The sequence below is a fragment of the Plectropomus leopardus genome, chromosome 12 (genome assembly GCF_008729295.1).
Source record: "Plectropomus leopardus isolate mb chromosome 12, YSFRI_Pleo_2.0, whole genome shotgun sequence".
NCBI classification, from domain to species: domain Eukaryota; kingdom Metazoa; phylum Chordata; class Actinopteri; order Perciformes; family Serranidae; genus Plectropomus; species Plectropomus leopardus.
In genome coordinates, this window is record NC_056474.1 from 3638817 (window position 1) to 3658875 (window position 20059).

General features: G+C 36.5%; 2 protein-coding genes and 4 non-coding genes across 6 annotated transcripts; all 6 read left to right on the forward strand.

Annotated features, from left to right (window-relative positions):
• The first annotated feature begins 493 nt into the window (after window positions 1–493).
• rps8a (ribosomal protein S8a) lies at window positions 494–6447 on the forward strand. Its single transcript, XM_042498206.1, has 6 exons — window positions 494–541; window positions 2099–2205; window positions 2481–2580; window positions 2808–2983; window positions 4111–4240; window positions 6296–6447. Exons 1-6 carry the CDS (start codon window positions 538–540, stop codon window positions 6403–6405), a joined length of 627 nt encoding a protein of 208 aa, XP_042354140.1. The 5' UTR covers window positions 494–537; the 3' UTR covers window positions 6406–6447.
• LOC121952043 lies at window positions 2259–2365 on the forward strand. The gene has a single exon (XR_006106418.1). It is a non-coding gene; the product is annotated as a small nucleolar RNA SNORD46 (small nucleolar RNA).
• On the forward strand, window positions 2635–2704 carry LOC121952042. Its single transcript, XR_006106417.1, has one exon. It is a non-coding gene; the product is annotated as a small nucleolar RNA SNORD38 (small nucleolar RNA).
• LOC121952040 lies at window positions 3909–3977 on the forward strand. The gene has a single exon (XR_006106415.1). It is a non-coding gene; the product is annotated as a small nucleolar RNA SNORD38 (small nucleolar RNA).
• On the forward strand, window positions 5512–5580 carry LOC121952041. Its single transcript, XR_006106416.1, has one exon. It is a non-coding gene; the product is annotated as a small nucleolar RNA SNORD38 (small nucleolar RNA).
• A 4061-nt stretch (window positions 6448–10508) lies between the features above and the next one.
• Window positions 10509–19635, forward strand: acadm (acyl-CoA dehydrogenase medium chain). The gene is given in 13 exon segments (XM_042498387.1): window positions 10509–10571; window positions 12482–12587; window positions 12713–12756; window positions 12758–12811; window positions 13496–13565; window positions 14377–14477; window positions 14930–15010; window positions 15379–15509; window positions 15788–15896; window positions 16619–16759; window positions 17794–17889; window positions 18151–18399; window positions 18476–19635. Coding segments are annotated over 13 exon segments (1269 nt in total). The 5' UTR covers window positions 10509–10556; the 3' UTR covers window positions 18548–19635.
• The last annotated feature ends 424 nt before the right edge of the window (window positions 19636–20059 follow it).

The following is a 20059-nucleotide window of genomic DNA, read 5'->3' on the forward strand; positions in this document are numbered from 1 at the left end:
AATACAGCATATAAAACTAGTATGTAAGTTTAAAATACAAAAATATAAATATGTGTGCAAATGTTGACTGATTATATTGCATTATATTTAATAAGCTTGATTCAACCTACATATTTATAAGATAATACAAAAAAGGCAGCAGAATAACATATTTTTTTATTCATTTACATAAACTTCACAGTAAAGTACGCAAGCGTATTTCTGCCACTCTAGAATAAAAAATACGGATTAGCTATAATGTGAAAATGATCCGTATTTTTTTTATAAAAGTCATAAAAGTTATAAAATTTAAATGTTACAACGTTATAAAAGTTTCAAGTTATAACGTTATAAAAAATCATAAAAGCTATAAAAAATTACACGTTTGAACGTGAAACTGATCCGTATTTTTTTATTCTAGAGTGGCGGCTTACGTAAAGACACTGAATGAAACCAAAAGAAAGTACCGGTCCCTGCGCGGCGAACTCTCGCGAGATCACGCGGCTTCAAACCTCCCCATGAGCCTTTGCGGTTCCTCTTTCTAGCCGGCGCCTGAGAATGGGTACGTGTTTTCATGCTCGGGTCGGACGGAGAATCCTTGTCCATCTGATGTTTTAACGAAGGAATATTTCTAAAATGGTTTGCTATGTTGAAGATAAACGCTATTCGAACAGACGTAGCTTCATCTTTTTTCTCGTTCGTCAGATTGTAGTATTTTAATGAAGTAATTTGTGAAGGATGCCTGAAGTGCTCCAAGATGGCTGCCCTCGTTAGCCGTGTAACTTCAGTTAGCCTCTGCTGCTGAAGTGCGCTTTAAAATGGTACATTTGGCTGTTTGTGAGGTTTAAAATCTTTATTTAGGGTTCAGTGTTGTGTAGTAAAAATGTCAGCTGAGCGGGAGTTTTGCTAAATGTCTTTAAGAGCGCTGGAGGAATAGAGAGGGAGTGTTAGCATTAATGCTAACTAGCATGATGGTCGTAATGTCACGCTGCTGCACTGAAACTCTTCAGAGAAAAATAAGAATAATACTGATTTAAGAAGCTTTTTTGTGCATTTTATGTTGTTTATTTAGACGTTATGACAGTAAATAAGTTGATGAAAATGTTTATTATTTCGCCTGATAGGCATGCGGGATCCTGAAGGCCAAAGTTTATTATAATAATCTGGAAATTGCTGCTAAAATGAGTTTGCTGTTGTATTGTCAGTTTATACGCGTTTAAGAGCAGGATTTGAAGCACAGATTGCTTTGTATGTTCATTCATTCATATAGGAAATCGCTTTATGTACCTTCCTTCTATATCGTTTAATATAATCTAATATTTTGTGCATCTACACGAACACGATAACCCGATTTATGGCTCATCGAAGTAATGATCACATTTCAGATATAAGCATAGAGAAATTGCATTTGTCCTCCTGTCTTTTGGAGTAGTCCTGCCAGCATGTTGAGGTGTCTGGTTGATGCAGTTTCGTGTGAAATGCCCAAATATGAAATCTGTATTCTCAGAAAACTGAGTAGAAACAGGTTTATCATGTCCATGTAAACACGTGTGAGAGCTTAACAGTTACATTTGCAAAAGAACAAAAGGAAGTAGATGTTTTAAATGCATTTTGGATTCTAAAAATCTGCACAGCCATTGTGGAAATAAGTGTTGAAGGTAAAGAAAACTTGCTTGTAATTTTCAGGGATTTTAAAATTAGTTGGTCAGAAACTGCAGAAGATGATTAAAACATTTTGATGCAGGGAAGCAAACGTTCAACATTTAACAAACATGGAAAAAGATTTCTGAGAGCTTAAAAAACTCTTTAAAGGTTTATAGCATTGTATTAAGAGGATATTAAGCTCCCCAAATTGGAGCTTTTGATTACAGTAATCCTAAATCCAGTTCACCATGAGGAAGAAATCTAACAAACACACAAGCCTATCAGCCATGAGGGAGCTTCAGATTGCTTGAGCTACATGATGAAACTCTTTAAGCGGAATCCAAATTAAAATTGCGGACAACCCTACCTTGGAGAACTGATCGCTCAAGCATTAGAAAATATTTTGTGTTGAACGTCCAGTGTTGTTTGTGATCTAACACCTGCGTCTTCCTTTTTTCCCTCCCAAATTATCCAGGTATCTCAAGGGACAACTGGCATAAACGCCGCAAGACCGGCGGTAAACGCAAGCCCTACCACAAGAAAAGGAAGTATGAGCTCGGGCGCCCTCCTGCAAACACAAAAGTGAGTGCAAACCAGTGGGTAACTTTTTTAACAAAAATGTACTTAAAGTGAGTAGCGTGAGTGATGAAAACGTGACCTTAGGTTTGTCTTTTTGAGCCGTTTTGGTTCAAAGCTCTGGACTTACCAATGTTAGGACTTGTCATAGTTACACTGACACGCTTCATTACATGTGCAGCGCTCTGTTTCTCTACAAGACGTCAGAATATTCAATCTTCATACACGAATAACCGGAATCGTAATAGTGCCGATACTAAGAACACGTCTTTTTCCTGTAGATTGGAGCTCGTCGCATCCACACAGTGAGAGTCCGCGGTGGGAACAAGAAGTACCGTGCTCTGAGGCTCGATGTCGGTAACTTCTCATGGGGCTCTGAGTGTAAGTTTTTGAGTGCAACTTTATGTCATAGTACTTTGTCTGATCATATGCATCTTTCCATGATGAAAACTTTGTCCAGTTCTGCTACTGAATGCTGGTGGTGATAACAACGACACCTGAGAAAGACCCGTTTCCTGTAAAGATTTATCTGAACAGTTTTACTGGGTGACGAGTGAAACGGGGCTGAGATTCACATTTCCTAACAGCTGTTGAATTTGTGTATGCAGGCTGCACACGTAAGACCAGGATCATTGATGTGGTCTACAATGCCTCCAACAACGAGCTGGTCAGAACCAAGACCCTGGTGAAGAACTGCATCGTCCTCGTCGACAGCCTTCCCTACAGGCAGTGGTATGAGGCCCACTACGCCACTCCTCTGGGGCGCAAGAAGGGAGCCAAGCTGGTACGTTGACATTTGCAGCAGCAGGATATCGCTTTTGTTTTGGCTCTATGGCGCTGCAATCAAAGCTGATAAAAGTTTGAAATGAGGACAAGTCTTCGGTGAAACTGTGGCCATCTGCGTGCAGAGAAGTTTGTATCTTTTTGTGTCCTTTTAGCTGCACAAAAGTGACATTTCCTCTGACAATACCAGAGCTTAATGTTCTCCAGAGATGCATCGGTTAGGGAACGCTGGTCTTTCTGTGTGTTGCTTTAATGCCACCCTACAGGCATACCTCATTTATACCTCATTTATACCTCATTTATCTTCAGTCGATAGATATTCTGCGTTTGATGAAGCGGTTTTGTTATCTTTGTCCAATTTAAAAGATAAAGTTTTGTATATGCAGTGTCAATTAACCCTTATAAACCTTAGTAAATTGGCTTGATTACTTTCAAAAAAACATGGTGAAAAAGCAATTGCTATGTATGTATAAATAAATAATAGTGTTGAAAGAAAAAAATCCAAGGAAATGGCCTCAAAAAGTGCCTAAAATTAAATTTTTAAAGACCTTTTCCCCTAGCTTTTTAAAAAATACATGTCCAAATCTACTTATTTCTTGTAGTCTGCAGAACTCTTCTTGCAAAGGTGCTAATTGCCTTTTCTCCATGTTTCTGAAAGAAAACAAACCAATTTGTTCAAAATTTCAAGGTTTAAATAGCTGTAAAGGCGACTGAATGCAACAAGAGAAAAGTGATGTCAGTCTGGGTTTCAAAGCGTTTAAACCATTGAAAAGGAAACCTTTTAGGAGCAATTTTAGGATGTTTTCTATTTGAATAAATGTAATAACATGCAGTTTAATGGGCAGGATCACGATATAATTATATTAAAAGGCATTTTCTTTTCATGGCGCCTCTATAATAAAGTGCTGTCTGATCCGGTTCTCGTCTTTCCGTGAAGATAACTTTGTCCAGTTCTGCTACTGAATGAAAGTGGTGATAACAAAGACTCTGAGAAAGACCTGTGACTGACGCCGCCTTCCTCTGCGGTGTTTTATTTGACGGAAATCACCCGGCGTGGCCCCGCAGCTGAAGTCTGATCTCAGAAGTTATCGATGTCCATCTAATGAGCTTTATCCCTCTTTTCTGCAGACTCCTGAGGAGGAAGAGGTCCTGAACAAGAAGAGATCAAAGAGGACTCAGAAGAAGTACGATGAGCGTAAAAAGACCGCCAAGATCAGCTCTCTCTTGGAAGAGCAGTTCCAGCAGGGAAAACTTCTCGGTGAGTCTCAATAGTCACTTTGACTCAGAGATCTTGTAATAGGTCCACTACAAAGTCCCCTGTTTACACAGTTTGCATTTTTACCGAGAACCAAAACGACGGCGGCATTATTCCGCTCTAATGTGTGATTTTACACCATCACAGCATCGAGACGTTTAACACGCGAGGATCGGCCTTTATATATAATATTTGCGTAGGCAGCACTTTCTGTCTCTCCGCTTTACATTTTACACAGACGTCTTTATGCGTCTGTTACTGCCTCCTGTCCCAGCTCAGAGGCGAGACAACTCTGTCCCCTCGTTCGCGATAGGACATTATGAGCAGAACACCAAGGCGGCGTAACGGCGTGATATTCCCGCCTTGATCGGGCCGTGTAAACGCAGCTGATGTGTATTGTTCAGCTGTTAGCTGCCCCAAAAAGCTTTCATTATAAAGTTTGTACCTGTATAACCGGTGCATCATTTTTGGAAAGACTTGACCTTTGACTGACTGTTCCTGAAGTCACTTAGTCTCCCAGCAGATAACTTAAAGGAAAAACTGTTATTTTGCATGATTTTTTTCAAAATTTGGGCCTCTGGTATGTGACTTCAGGTAAATGAATTTTACTTTCAAGTCATGCTCATACGTGTTACTGTAAATGCGTGAAAGACTCCTGCGCTCTGGTCACCTGTCATGTTTTCGACAGTAGCTGTTTGTACAGAGGTCGAGCTGTAGGGTCACTATGAAGTCCCCTTCTGCACATTACAATCATTCACCGTCCCGGTTACGTCGCACCTGTTCTGCTCGGAGGGTAAGCACCAGCAGATTTGCCTGCTGGCTCATTTAAATCTCCCGCCGTCGGTCACACACACACAACACGCCACACCTGTAGCGTTCTGTCGGTTGTACTTTTACACAGACCTCGATGCCGTGCCGTTCCTGCCTTCACTGCCAGATAAAAGGCGAGACAACTGTCAGCCCTCCTCCGGCTAAGCAGCATTACACTGCGATAGTCTCGCCTTGAACAACCAGTGTGAATTTGGCTAATGAGGTTATTTAAGAGCTCCAATTATCTGCATCTGCAAACAACATTCATCTGTCAAGGGAAACGTGTGCTGAAATCGCACAAATCTAATCTGGTGGGAAGTTTTTGACACGTAGTGTAAAAATGAGTGTGCACAGACACTTTTGGCACAAAAGACAAAGTAAAGAGTCACAAAACGACCAAATTGAAAGGTATTTTCTCTTCAGAGCATCTCTGTTACGAAGTGCTGTCTGACCTGCGTCACGTCTTTCCATGAAGATAACTTTGTCCAGTTCTGCTACTGAATGAAAGTGGTGATAACAAAGACTCTGAGAAAGACCTGTCACCTACGCGGGCGTAATTAACCCGTCTTCAGACTGACGCTTAGAAAGTTAAGTCTTTGAATCCTGAGTAAATTGGCTTGATTTCTTTCAAAGACATGGGAAAAGGGCAGTGAGCAACTTGGCAAGAAATGTCCTATATATTGGGAGAAATTAGTAAAAGGTGATGAAAAAAAATGACCAAAAAATTAGTTTTTAAAAAGCAGAGTGGGCATTATTTTGTTAATGATAAAAAAACAAGAAAAAATGTCCACAACATTTATAATTAATATAACTGTTAAAAATGAACTAGCTAATTTTGGGGCCATGTCTTGTAAAGTAGCTCATTGCCTTCTCCCCATGTCTTTGTTTTAATTAATTTATTTTTTAAAATAAATTTGCTCAGGTTTCAAATGGTTAAATAATACTTCATGGTGCATTTGGCTGTAAAGTAGCAGACAGCTGTTTCTGAACTGGAATATCAGTGTGTGTATTTGAGTAGCTGAGAGTGCTGCAGGACCACTCCAGATGTGTGTGTCAGCTCAAAAGCTCCAAAAAATCCTGCAGACTGTTGGTCACTCACTCAACACATAACTTGACTTCCTCGTCATCAATATTGACTTTATGGTCTCAACATTTCTGTAACTTCTGTTACTTCTGTTACCCGAGGTTTTGTCATTATACAGGATTTTTTGACTCTGCTGATGATGCGTCTTCTTTTCCCTCCTGCAGCTTGCATCGCCTCCAGACCCGGCCAGTGCGGCAGGGCAGACGGCTACATCCTGGAGGGCAAGGAGCTCGAGTTCTACCTGAGGAAGATTAAGGCCAAGAAAGGCAAATAGATGTACAGCTGTTTGATACGTCAATAAAATCCAAACGCCCCATAACTGTCTCCTGTCGCTGCTTCAGTCTTTCTCACTTCATCTGTGATGTGAGGTTCAGTTTATTTGCACAATGAAACTGCGTAAAAAACACATGAATAAAAAATGTGTCAGGAGAGGTCAAGAAGCCAGAGGCTCGTACAAATGAACCCCCTCAACTTGAAAACAAAAACAAAGGAAAAACCCTAAATTAACATTTTACAGAAAAATAAGCAAAATATTAATAACAGCAGAAAAAAATAGCCAGTCAGCAAACAATCCAATAAAAAATACACAGAAGACAATACAGAGTGTATAGGAAAGGGTTTATTTAAATGCACACACATCCAGAAATAAACATTAATTTAATGATTTCATTTTAAAGATGAGTTCTTGGATAATGTGTGTGTTTATCTGTAAACTGTGATATCAGGAAATGCTGGTCATGTTTTGGTTTTTAAAATGGGTGAAGCTGTTGAACTAAAATAGGAATGAATCTGAATTTAGAGAAACTGGATGATGGTATAGAAAATGGTAAAAATACGTATTTAAATATAAACACACCTGAATATTTGTCATATACTGAGAGAGGTGCAACAGAGGCATCTTAAGAGGATGAGCTGACAGTCTTAAAAGCTGTTTTTGAAGCAAAGTTCCTGAAGATTGGAGGGTTATGTATTTGCCTAAACAGTGTTACCATAAATCATATCGGGATAAATCATGGATTAGTATAAAGTTAATAGACAAGATATATTTGTAAAACTTAGTTTGATGGTGATCTCCATAACTTAAAAATGTGTTATTAATGTCATTAATAAAATAAATGTTTTTTCCATTGGTGCAACTCCAGTGAAATGAGATCATACATGCTTTTTCAACCCGTGCTTTTTAATTAAGCTCCTTTTTGTCTCTTACATCGGCTGCTGCGTGAAAATGTTCTTGTATCCGGACTGGCTGCAGGACTTACAAACTCAAACAACAAACGCACACACCAAATATTTAATGTTCAGAAATGTCCTGCAGCACTTTTTAATGGGTAATAAAACAAACAAGAAATAATTGCGTCAGGGCCCTGTTTAGGAAAGCAGGTTTAGTGAAAACTTTAATTTGTTGGATCCCTTTTATGAGCGTGAAAATCTGCCAGTTATGAATAAAAATAATCTGAAGATAGTTTGTAATATTGGAGATAGTGTATTACCTGGAGTGAGCAGTATCCTGGTACGGCTGCATAATGTAATGATGTGGATTTTTGTTGAAAATAAATATATATATAAAAAAAGAAGTTGTTATTTGAACATTAAAATTACCTCACAATTGGTTTTCAAAAAAGTAATAAAGAAAGAAAATAACCTTCAGAAATTGCAGGGGGGGGGGGGGGGGGGGGGGGGGGGGGGGGGCTAATATTTAATTGTAAAAATTGCAAATATTGTTTTCTGGACATCTTTTCCTAGTTTTTTTTACTTAATATCTAGTATTTTCATGTTTTTTTTGTCACATTTAACTAGTTTTTAGATTAAAAAATATATATATATTTTAGAATTTTGCAAAATGTTTCTTATCAAGTTGCTCTTAAGTTTTCCACCATGTTTTTCTTAAAAAGCATTTTTTTCAGGTTTCAGATGTTTAAATGCTTGTGAAAGGCGACTGAATGCAGCACAAGAAAAGTGAAAGCAGTCCAGGTGTTAAAGGGTTAAAAATGAAGCCTGCAATATTATGCAAGCGAGATCTTTTATGTAATTTAAAGGATTTAAAGAACAAAATCCATTTGTCTTCCCTCCCTCCCTCCATTCATTCATTCATCCCTCCTTCCCTCCCATTTCTGTAGTAACAAAGATACTTGGGGGAAATGTCTCAGGAGTAAAAGTATACATTTTATTCAGGAAACGTAGTTGTGTTAAAGTGAAAACTGACTTCTATAATCCACGTTCATGTAATGTTACATTATTAATTCTGCTTAATGAGGTTGTGCTTTAAGTTTACAGTAAGTATTGTATTTTTCTCTCAGTGGGAACCTGCAGTATTTCAGAAAAACAGAGATATTAATCATGTTGTTTTCTATAATTTCAACTTAATTTTTATTAAGTCGTTGTTGCTTTCCCTGACCCACTGAATGTTGTTAAAGTGTTCCTGATTCACCTTCTCTGAGAAAACCAGACGGGCCTGTCAGTATTCCCTGTGATGCAGAGGAAACGTATTTAACCTCTAACTTCAACAAATAAGACTGATTATTGACGTTACTTCTTTAAAGAATTAGTGTTCGTAAATGTCTGCAGGGCTAAAAGGCTTCACTGTGGGACAAGTTGGGCTGCAAGCTGTCTCGATGTACTGGAAGACAAAAATGCTCAACTTGTCAGACAATCAGTGTTTAAAGAAGAAGTCTTAGAAGAAGACTTAGGGACAGTTTGGCACTTTGTACACACTAATCAGTCTTTACCACGCTTCTTTTTTTGGATAATTTTGGCTGTGTTCATGCATAAAGAATACATGTTGTCAAGATTGTTTATTTTTGTTTAATCTTGGAATATCCTGCACAGCTCCTATAATAAGTCTAAAACACACTGTGGAAACAAAATTGTGACACTCAGACTGTTAAGTGCAAAAACATCTGCCATTGAAACCCATTCAAACTGTAATTTTTGATCCCACAGCCACCAAAGCATAAAAAACATGCATTGTATTATTTCTGGGTGTCATTCTGGGCTTTTGCTTTGGAATTTGACATTTTTACTATTTTCCCTCCTGATGATGTCATTTTTTGCTTGTTTGTTGTTGTTTTTTTGGAGAAGATACATGCTATTATCACTACGTGCACTGTCACAATCAATGTTGTTGAAAATCATTGACAACCCCCCCAAAATTGACTTTGCACGTAGTATATTGAAAGCAATCATGACAAGAACCTGGTATTTAAAAGGTTAAAATTCTGAAAAATAATGAATATTTGATATTTTTGATTGGAACTGATGTTGGTTGGATAAAATAAACTCAATGAAAGTGGAAAATCATGTTAAAATATAAAAAAAAATCATAGCCTGATTTTGAAGAGCAAATTTTGTATTTGACAAAAAAATAATAATGTATAAAAATCGATGTTGCTGCTAACCACTAACAAATACATGGCTGTGTTGATTAAAAAAAATCTACTTAGCCTGTAGTATACTGAAAAAAATTCAATTCTGTGTGTGTGTGTTTTTTTTGTTTTTTTTTATCTAAAAACATAGTGGCATCACGACAAAAACTTGGAATTTAAGATAAGTTAAGATAGAACTTTATTAATCCCGAAAGAAATTATTGTGCCAAATTGCTCCATAAATACAGTATCAAAAAAAACTACAGAGCATCAAAAAAGTGAAAATTAAATTAATATTAAATATAATAATATTAAATTATATATTTAATATATATAATCTAATAATATATATTAAATATAATATTTTATTAATTAATAAAATACAAAGTGTCTGAAATAAAATAAAATACAAAGTGTCTCGTAATAATAATGTTTTAAAAGTAAATAGTAATTAACATTAAGTAATTATAAGTAAAAAAAACATTTTTAATTAAATTGTTAAAATACTGAGTTAGTATGAGTTAGTAACGTTATGAATATTTGACATTTACGATTAGGACTGATATTGGTTAAAAATAAATAAATACACATTATATATGTGTGTGTGTGTGTGTGTGTGTGTGTGTGTCAGAGGTGGGGGTGGAAACAGAGACAACAGCAGTGTCACATGCTGTCATTCTCTGCTCCTCCCTGCACAGTTTTTGAGACGCATTACTCTTATTTTTGCTAATATTTGTATACAGTAATATATATGTGTGTATATATATATATATATATATATATATATATATATATATATATATATATAAATATATATATATATATATTTTTTTTTAACCTGAGATAATGTAAAAACACAGCCATGTCTGCATCATGGCCGTATTCCAGTCTGAGAGGTTAGGTTAGGTAACTAACTGGGGGGAAAAGTCATCCCCCCGGATACCGAGAGACGACACGTGACCAATCCCTGCTCTGTGATTGGCTCAGAGCGGCGCATATTAAAATGTAGGCCAGAGGTTGTGTTCCATTCTGTTTCTGCGCTTTGTACGTTAGCGACACAACAATGCTGCTCAATAAGGTAAGAGTCCATAAAAAAGCACTTTAACTGCATATTTATGTAGGTTTTTTTTTAATTATAAATTATTCGCTTCAGCTTGTTGTCGCTTTGATCCACATTGTTTACTTTTCGAGTCATTTAAGTGAAAGCTTTGCTAGCTAACTTGCTAACGCTTGCTAGGTAGCGCCGTTAACCGTTACGACACCTTAAACACTATTTCTATTTCTGGTCTTCACACTTTATATTTTACACATTTTACACATTTTTGTTTGTGTCTGCTGTGTTTTTATCGTCAGTTTACACTCGAGTCAAAGCTAAGTGTATGTTTTTCTGTTAAAAATAAGCTGTCTACATAATCTTTTAACGAAGGTCGTTTGAAAACCTTACTAAAAGCAGACCAGAAACAGGTTTATTGTCAAGTAGGTTTTTACATAAAAGGCATTTATTCTTATGTTTTAGGTGCATATTTAACAGTAAACAGAGGCAGTAAAAAACTGAAAGCAAGTGCAGCTGAGGTCAACAAAACAGGACAGAAACATTTACAGTGAAAATGATATATCACATTAAATCCGGAAGTAATAGTAATAGTAGTAATAAATAAATAATGTTTATGAGTGAGCGGGATTATCATTCGGTATCCTTAAAAAATGACAAAAGTAAGAATATGTACAATATATCTGTTTTTTAAAATGAAGATCGTAAATAAAAAGGCCATTTTAACTGAGATAATTTTTTTGTGTAAGTATTTTTTTTCTCAACAAGCAAACATACAAACTATAAGTTTAAAGGTTAAAAAGGTTAAAGGTTTAAAAGTTACAGGATTGGTGCACAGAAGTTATTATTATCAAATTATTTACACGACTTTGAAATTAGCCTTAATATTAGTTACTACTTTATTACTTAATATAAGTACGTTTTCACATGCAAAGAATTTGCCCTCATGTTTGGTGCAAAACTGTAAGCACAGTTAAGGGAAAGTAAAAAATCAAAAGTAAGAACTGTTAAAGTCAAGAAACTTAAACATCGTACACTAAAAAAAATAAAAGTTTGTACAGTATTTAAAATTATATAATTTACATGGATAATTTACAAGTGATTCTTAAAATTAGTTGTAACAATGTGTAGGCTATACACCAACGCGGTGAATGGTGAAGTGAATAAACTGTAATATCAACAGGATAAAATCAATAAAACCTAATCTAGGTATAACTAATGTACCCTAACCTGTATGTAAATTGCAGCGTTGGCATGTATAAAAAAATAGTGGAAGTGGTATAAAGGTGAAATGTACCAGTGCAGTGTGGGTAAAGAGTTCAACAGTCAAAGGACAAAACATGAGAAATACAATTTATTATATTGTAGTCCAGGACAGCACCACCTTCATTTATGACCTCAGTGTCACCATAAAACTGAGCATTATGAGCTTAATGAAAACAGATGTTATGTCATACCTAATAATAAAGGGCGCACGGAGCATGTGTTTTTACCTAAATATATACAACTTCAACCAAATTAATGAAAGACTATTATCAGTTTGTTGTGTCATATTATTAAGTATGTTCATGCAAATTATTCCATTCATTCTTGTGTGTGCTGTAAAAAATCACAAGTATGGTGTATGTAATTTCCTGACGGCTGGAGAGGAAAGCTTGAGAAATTGTTAAATCTTTTTTTATTATGCAGCAGATATATATACATATACATACATATATCTATATATACACACATATGGTTAGAGGAGTCTTTAAAGACTCACCCGAGAATTAATGTTTAATTTAATTGATCTGGGTATTTATTTTTGGGTGAATGAAAACACAAATTGGGGCTAATTACAGTTTTACTAGATTTTAACTTAAAAGACTGAAAGGTGTGGAAGTGTCCCGTTTAACTTGAACATTGTTGCATGTTGCTGTTTCCTCCTCCACGCCCAGGTTCTCAAAGCCAGTTTGCGGTCTGGGATCCGGCTGCAGAGCTCCAGCGCGGCTGCAGCCAGTGTCGCAAACTCTCACGGCTCAGCACAGCTCGGCTTTTCATTTGGTGAGCAAGATGCAGAAACTCATTCTCCTCTTGTAGTATAGGGACACAGTTTAGCTGCTAAACCCACAGACAGTGTGTTTTTTAAAGTTGCTTATCGTGGGTCGTCTTGCTGCTTTGACCCACAGAGCTGACGGATCAGCAAAAGGAGTTCCAGCAGCTGGCGAGGAGGTTTTGCGCGTGAAGAGATCGTTCCTGCTGCACCTATGTATGACAAGACGGGGGAAGTGAGTACAGCCCAGAGATTAGGCAGCTGTGAGAATGTGGAAGATTAATTTGGCTTGACTTGATAGTTAACGGACATTAATGCTACAAGGTTTTATCATGCTGCATATTTTCTGTCTGTGTCTTTGAGTGACTTGTGTGCACATGAAAAGCAAAGTTCAGAGCTTCCCAAATATTTAGAGCCCAGCTGCACCTTTCTAACAGTATTTCCTCCGTCATGCAACACTCTGGGGACGTCCACTGAATGGACGTTTTAATCTTTTAATTATTCTTTTTTGGAGCCAAAATGCTTAGTGTATGAATCATATTATTTATATCTCATTTAAAATAACTATTATTGAAGAAAAAAAAATCCTCATTAATAATCATTATTCCAGTTTAAATGCAAAATGCAGGACATAGTTCAGACATTCAGACAGACAGTTTCCTTATATAAACCATGACATTACAATGTATATATTGCATAAAGCTTTTAACATTATCTCTGAATTTTAAATATTTATATATTTATATTTTATTTAAAGAGTTTTTTTTTTTAATCTGTTTTCTTACCTCTCAGTCTGTCTCTGTTCTGCTATAATGTGTACATTTCAATTCAGGAATCTATCAAGTCTTTTTATCAGAGATCAGAATTTCATTGTTTAAAAAAGCCTAAATAACTCAAAAAATTTCATGTCATTTTGCAGTATCCCGTCCCTATTATCAAGAAAGCATGGGAGCTCGGTCTGATGAACGGTCACATTCCCCAGGAGTATGGTATGTTATTTTGTTGCTCATTAACTATTTCAACATTACCTGACATATTTTAACTTTTGCATAATATTATTCTGGTTGCTCCCTTTGTGGTCGGCCCCACAGATCCTGGCACATCTCATCTTGCAGCAGTTTAGTTTGTTTATGATGGCCTAAACAATAGTCACACTTTATAAATATAAATATACATTGAGATTTTTGTGTGAAATAACATCTCTGTCTAACACTTGAAAACCTGGAGGACATCAGTTTTCTTGTGCTGTTTTCAGACACCTTTCACATTTGTGTACACCTCTGAAACCTGAGAAAATGGTTTGATTTCTCTTGAAACATCTGGAAAAAAGACGTGCCAAGAAATTTAAAAAAATCAATATTATTTAATATTAAAAAAAATAAAATAAAAATAGGGAAAAAATTCCTGAAAACATAATTATATATTAAAAATTATGTTACAGAAAAAGTACAAATAAAAAATATATTTATATTTTTTAGTACTTTTTTATTAATTTTTTTTTTACTTCTTTCTTTTTTCTTTCTTATTTTTAGGTAGTTTTCATTTTCATTTCAATTTTTCATGTAACTTTGTACTAATTTCTTGCTATTTTTGGGCCATATCTTGTTGAGTTGCTCATTGCCTTCTTACTGTGTTTTTGAAAGACATCCAGTCAATTTGCTCAGATTTCAAATGGTTAAATGTGTAAATTTATATGTTTTTTCCCCATCAGTCGAAATGGTTTATTTCAGGCAAGCTGGCTGATTTCTGTCTTGAAACACTGTGAGAAAACCCTCGTTATATCCGGTTTTTTGTTTTCAGGTGGGATGGGCTTGACAATCTTTGACAACTGCCTCATCACAGAAGAGTTGGCGTTCGGTTGCACAGGAGTTCAGACCGCCATCGAAGCGAACTCTCTGGGAGTAAGTCCTTGTTGTTAATTGGGGTTACAAGAGATTCACTGGTTCTTCACCAGTTTTTAAAGAGTCGGTTCATTCACATCACAGAAAATACAGTCCCTTAGGTGTCTACCGCGATGGTTTTCTGGAACGTTGTCCCTGCAAATCCTCAAAAAGTCTGAAGAAGCATTTAATCCATTAATCTTAATTTAACATCTTGAGTCAATCTTAAAAAAATGCTACGACGTGAAGCATGAATTTATGATTTTTTTTTTGTTCAAATGGTCTCAAATCTCTAAAATAAATATTACTATTATAACATTTATTTTTTGTAGATGTTTTACCAAAATGCGTCTTGCTTTAAAGTCACACAGACTAGGATAGTGGAAACAGCAACACTAACAGTATTTTACAGTGATTAAAAACAGTTGTTGTAGCCCAGTGAGAATTAAATGATGTCTGTTTCTCCCACACAGCAAATGCCTGTGATTCTGGCCGGCAATGAGGCACAGAAGAGCAAATACCTGGGAAGGATGACTGAGGAACCTCTTATGTGTGTAAGTACTAAATCGTAGAAGGACATTTTTAAACAGTAGTGGAAAATTAATAAGTATATTTAATCAAAGAGGTACTTGTACACTACTTCAGCCATAGAAATAAAATGTTTCTTAATTTTTTATGGCCAGGATTTTCCTCATCATATTTAGCTAACTGAATGTCTTTGCATTTAAAAGAGTTGCAGTCCCAATAAATAGAAAGTGTCCTAGCTTTTTTTTAACATGCTGAGGATCATAAGCTCTGACATATTGTAGTGCTACTTTGTTACCGTGTGCTGACTGCAGCAAAAACGGTGAAAAAAAACATACTGCTCCGTACTGCATTAAATCAGACGGCGTTAACTTGCTGTGTGGTGTGTTTCGGGCAGGCGTACTGTGTGACAGAGCCGGGGGCGGGCTCTGATGTGGCCGGCATCAAGACCCGAGCCGTGAAGATGGGCGATGAGTACGTTGTTAATGGACAGAAGATGTGGATCACCAATGGTGGGAAAGCTAACTGGTGTGTACTCGCTACTGTTGCTCTTTTTTCTAGTTTCTGTTGATCATTTTTGAGGCTGCAGTTTGTGGTGCTGTTGATTCAGCGCCACAGTTTCAATAATGTATAACGTTCAACAAAAAGTGAACATTATAACCTTCCTGAAGGAAAGATTAACTGCTGGATTTTCTACCTAATAACCTGTTTATATACACTTGTCCTAAAAGCTAATGAATACAAAAAACTTCTGTTTGTTGCTTTGAAGATGATTTGACTTTTATGTGTTTTTTTTATTTTTGTAGGTACTTCCTCCTGGCCCGTACTAACCCGGATCCTAAATGTCCAGCCAGCAAGGCTTTTACTGGCTTTATTGTGGAAGCTGACACACCAGGAATTCAAATAGGAAGAAAGGTAAACTGAGGCTAAATTTTTATTCTTTAACGCATGAACCAGTTTTGTGCAGAGATCAGTGTTTTTCTTTGTGTTTAGAAACATATGAAAGGAGGAATTTAGTTTATAAGTGATACATGTCTTGATGTTTCTAATAGCCATGTCAGTTTGAAGAAAATAATTCTCTCTTGTATTTTTTGTTGAATATTTCAGGACATTTTTATGGCTAACCAAGTTTATATGTCAAAGATCTCCTTTATGTAACTGGAAACGTGCTTTAGGATTACATTTCTTTCATATCTATATTTAGGAATACACGTAATTGTACTGTGCAACATCACATGTATGTTCCAACAGCTATGATAGTAAAATACAGTAGATGGCAATGTTTCTACATTGCTGCTATTTCACAATGAATTAGAAAATGCGACCTATTACTGAGCTTCTAAAGATTCAGAGATACCGCACGAACACCGTAACTTAACGATTTACCATCTCTGTTTGTTTTCTCTCTTGGAATAAGCTCCATGGGAATTTGATGCTGTAAAATTAACTAAATGTACAATAAAAACCTTTAAAACTACTGAATAACTTTAAAAAGAAAAACTTTATATACATTTTAAGCCTTACAGTGATTAGATCAGAGATGGAAACTTGATGATGATGATGGTACCATAATCCAGTCTGATAATGTACCGATATGCAAATCACAGGATCACATGTTTTTGTTTTTGTGCTTGTAGGAGATGAACATGGGCCAGAGGTGCTCTGACACCAGAGGCATCACGTTTGAGGATGTGAGGATACCGAAGGAGAACGTCCTGATCGCAGAGGGAGCCGGCTTCAAAATTGCCATGGGTGCTTTTGACAACACGAGGCCACCAGTGAGTCTTCTAACTAACTAACTAACTAACTACTAATATGAATCGGTTACACAATCTATAAATGTCTCTATTTTCTTTTGTTATTAAAAAAAAAAAAGGAATTCGTTTATTGGTTTATTTAGAAAGGAAATATAACGAATCAGTTGGACAAATAATCTGTTTGGTCGGGGTTGAAATCACCAGAGGCTCAATGATTCGACACTATCATGATACATAAATCATGATGCAATATTACTGCGATTTTAAATGTGTTGCGATGTGTATTGCGATAAAACATATTGCAATATATTGCTATGTATTACATTTTTTCAGCTGCAAATTGTGTCCTCAGAGGGAAAAAAGTCTTATATCTGTATTATCTAATAAGAAAGTTTTTGGACTGTTAAACTTTAGAGCAGTAAATTGTATCTAGTGGACTGAAAAAGCAATTGACATATTATTCTAGCAGGCTACCAAAACTTTAATTTGTATTTGTGATATTAATGAGTTAAAATGATACTTGGCGTCTCTATAGTAATACAATATTGCACCATAAAAAAATGTCGATATACTATGCTGTATTGATTTTTTAAAAAAGTTTTTTAATTAAAAGCCAAGGGGGGGGGCATGAAAGGGTCTGTGGTTAACCGTTAACCATTAACCATTGCTAAAAAATGCAGATATCATATTAGACTTATGACCGAAGACATTCATTGGTATCAACCAAGCTGTGCTATTTTACAGAAATTTATTGGAAAAACTTCTAAAATTACACAATTTATCAGCCAGAAACTGAACTATAGTTGTTTATAGTGTAGACAGGGTCATGCATTTTTGCCCCCCTGTACTGACAAATAATGTGCAGTTCCCTGCTGTTTTTCAAAATAATATCTCTGTGCACTGGGGTCCCTGAATTGTCTTGGAATTGCATAAATGGGGAACTTTGTACTCATTCATTAGCCCATCCCTCCCCCAACCGATGCCTGACCCCTGCCCCAAAATTCCTAACAGCTGTCCTGGCTGAGACGTCTACTAATGTGATGAATGTCATGCAGGTGGCTGCAGGAGCAACAGGTCTGGCACAGAGGGCGCTGGAAGAAGCTACCAATTACGCAATGGAGAGGAAGACCTTTGGCAAAGCCATCGCTGAGGTTTGTTTCATTTCTGTCTTCAGGAGAAAAACACACAGCTTTTATCTGCTATACACAACGTTATAGTGTATAACTGCTTTTTAATTCACTGAATTACAGGATTTACTGAAGAATGCTGTTTATTTATGCAAATAACAACACTGTCATTACTGAAACCATCATGATATCTGACTGTAACACTGTTCAGCTGTGTGGTCACCTGACAGAAAATTAAGATGAGCCCAGGATAAACACACGCCTCCGTCTCCTTCTGTCTCACAGCACCAGGCCGTGTCCTTCCTCCTGGCCGAGATGGCGATGAAGGTGGAGCTGGCCAGGATGGCGTACCAGCGGTCCGCCTGGGAAGTGGATCAGGGCCGCAGAAACACCTACTACGCCTCCATCGCCAAGGCCTTCGCAGGAGACATCGCCAACCAGGTGGCCACTGACGCCGTGCAGGTGTTTGGAGGCAACGGCTTCAATAGCGATTACCCGGTGGAGAAGCTGATGAGAGACGCCAAAATCTACCAGGTGGGTGATGATGCTGTGAAAATAATCACTGCTAACGAGAGAATTCTGAAAACTTAATTTTCTTTATTGTCTTTAGATCTATGAGGGCACGGCGCAGATCCAAAGACTCATTATTGCCCGAGAACACCTGGGAAGATACAAGAAGTGAACGCCGCTCACCTGATTTGTCATTCAAATGTACTTTGTTGTTACTTCTGTTTAAACATACGTGCGTTCCTGGAAACAGATCTGCTCACTTATTCTCACAGGATACCGTCGCAAAATGTCGTTTGCCTTAAAAGCACTTCATCCTGCCTTGGCTTTTTTTTTTTTTTTTTTTTTTTTCAAAACTCATCCACACCCTGAATTTATAGACGCCCGTCCATCTTTCCAATCAGAAAACATCAACAAGACCTGTGTCATTTTTAAAAGGGTTTGCTGAACGTAGCTCAGACCTGTGGCCTTGTTCTGTGATCTCATGAGTTGAGGATCACGTGACCGCCGCGTCCCGTCAGGCTGCAGACTCTGGAGGCTGTAAATAATGGCAGCCGGGCACAAACACCACCACAGCCTCCGACAGCAGTCTGGACATTGAACTGTAAAGTTTTTTTTAAAAGTCATATGAACATTTGGTGTCTGTTTTCTAGGGTAGGTTGATAATGATAAACTTGGATATATTTCACTTTATAAGTTGACAGCCCAAGGCGAGATCATATTATTCTGGGGAGAGTAGGAGGTTCAGTGTGTGTAACTCTTGTAATAGTGTTGCTTTTGGCAGTGAAAGCGGGTCAAATCAATGATGATGAGGAGGATTATTTGTCTATAATGTCCAGATCATGCCTTATTCTGCCTCTGAGATCCTAGCTAAAACTTGGCTATCCCTATTGACTGTCTACGCTCATTCAAAAAATATAACCCATAAAGTAATTCTTCAAGCTCGGAAACAGGACTGTGTGTCTAATGATTTCTGTAACAGCTGTAAAAATGCAAGTTGTCAGAAAATGGTTTTCTGTCTGATTTAGAATTGAGGTCCTTAATATGACGTTACGATGCAATATCCAACATAAAGACGCATCAGCTGTATACAGGATCATAGAGAATCTCTGCAGCAAGTATGGATGTAATATGTACAGTAGGCTGTGGTTCAGTTGTCACTCTGTTATTTTTTGACAACACTTACGACATAATGTTGAATTAATCTAAAGCTTTTAAGTCTGTATATCATTTATTGAATAAATTATTCCATTCTGTCTAGAACTGGATATGGTTGTGTGCCTTTTCTTCTATTAGACATCAATTATTCAAAAAAACATGCTTTCATCTTGAAGTTAAATAAACCAAAAAAAAATTGTTTGATTTTAACCATCAGGGGCTGTTTGGTGCGTGCTCCTACAGTTAGTCTAAAATACATTGTGTAAACAAAATTGTTGCATTCACACTGCTAAGTGCAAAAACTGCACCACTGAAACCCATTCATATATATATATATGTATATATATATATATATATATATGTGTGTGTTATATATATATATATATATATATATATATATATATATATATATATATATCCTAGGCTGTGATAATAAAAACAAACATCTACTTGACATGTAGTATAGTAGTATATTAAATAATAATTCATTTTTTGTTTCTTCATCTTTCAAACTCAATTTGTGTAGGAA

What these genes read in the sequence shown, in the direction of transcription:
- rps8a (XM_042498206.1), top strand. An exon ending in GCCCTCCTGCAAACACAAAA is followed by an intron (nt 2,206 to 2,480) that starts GTGAGTGCAAAC and finishes TTTTTCCTGTAG; the next exon opens with ATTGGAGCTCGTCGCATCCA. An exon ending in CCAGCAGGGAAAACTTCTCG is followed by an intron (nt 4,241 to 6,295) that starts GTGAGTCTCAAT and finishes TCCCTCCTGCAG; the next exon opens with CTTGCATCGCCTCCAGACCC.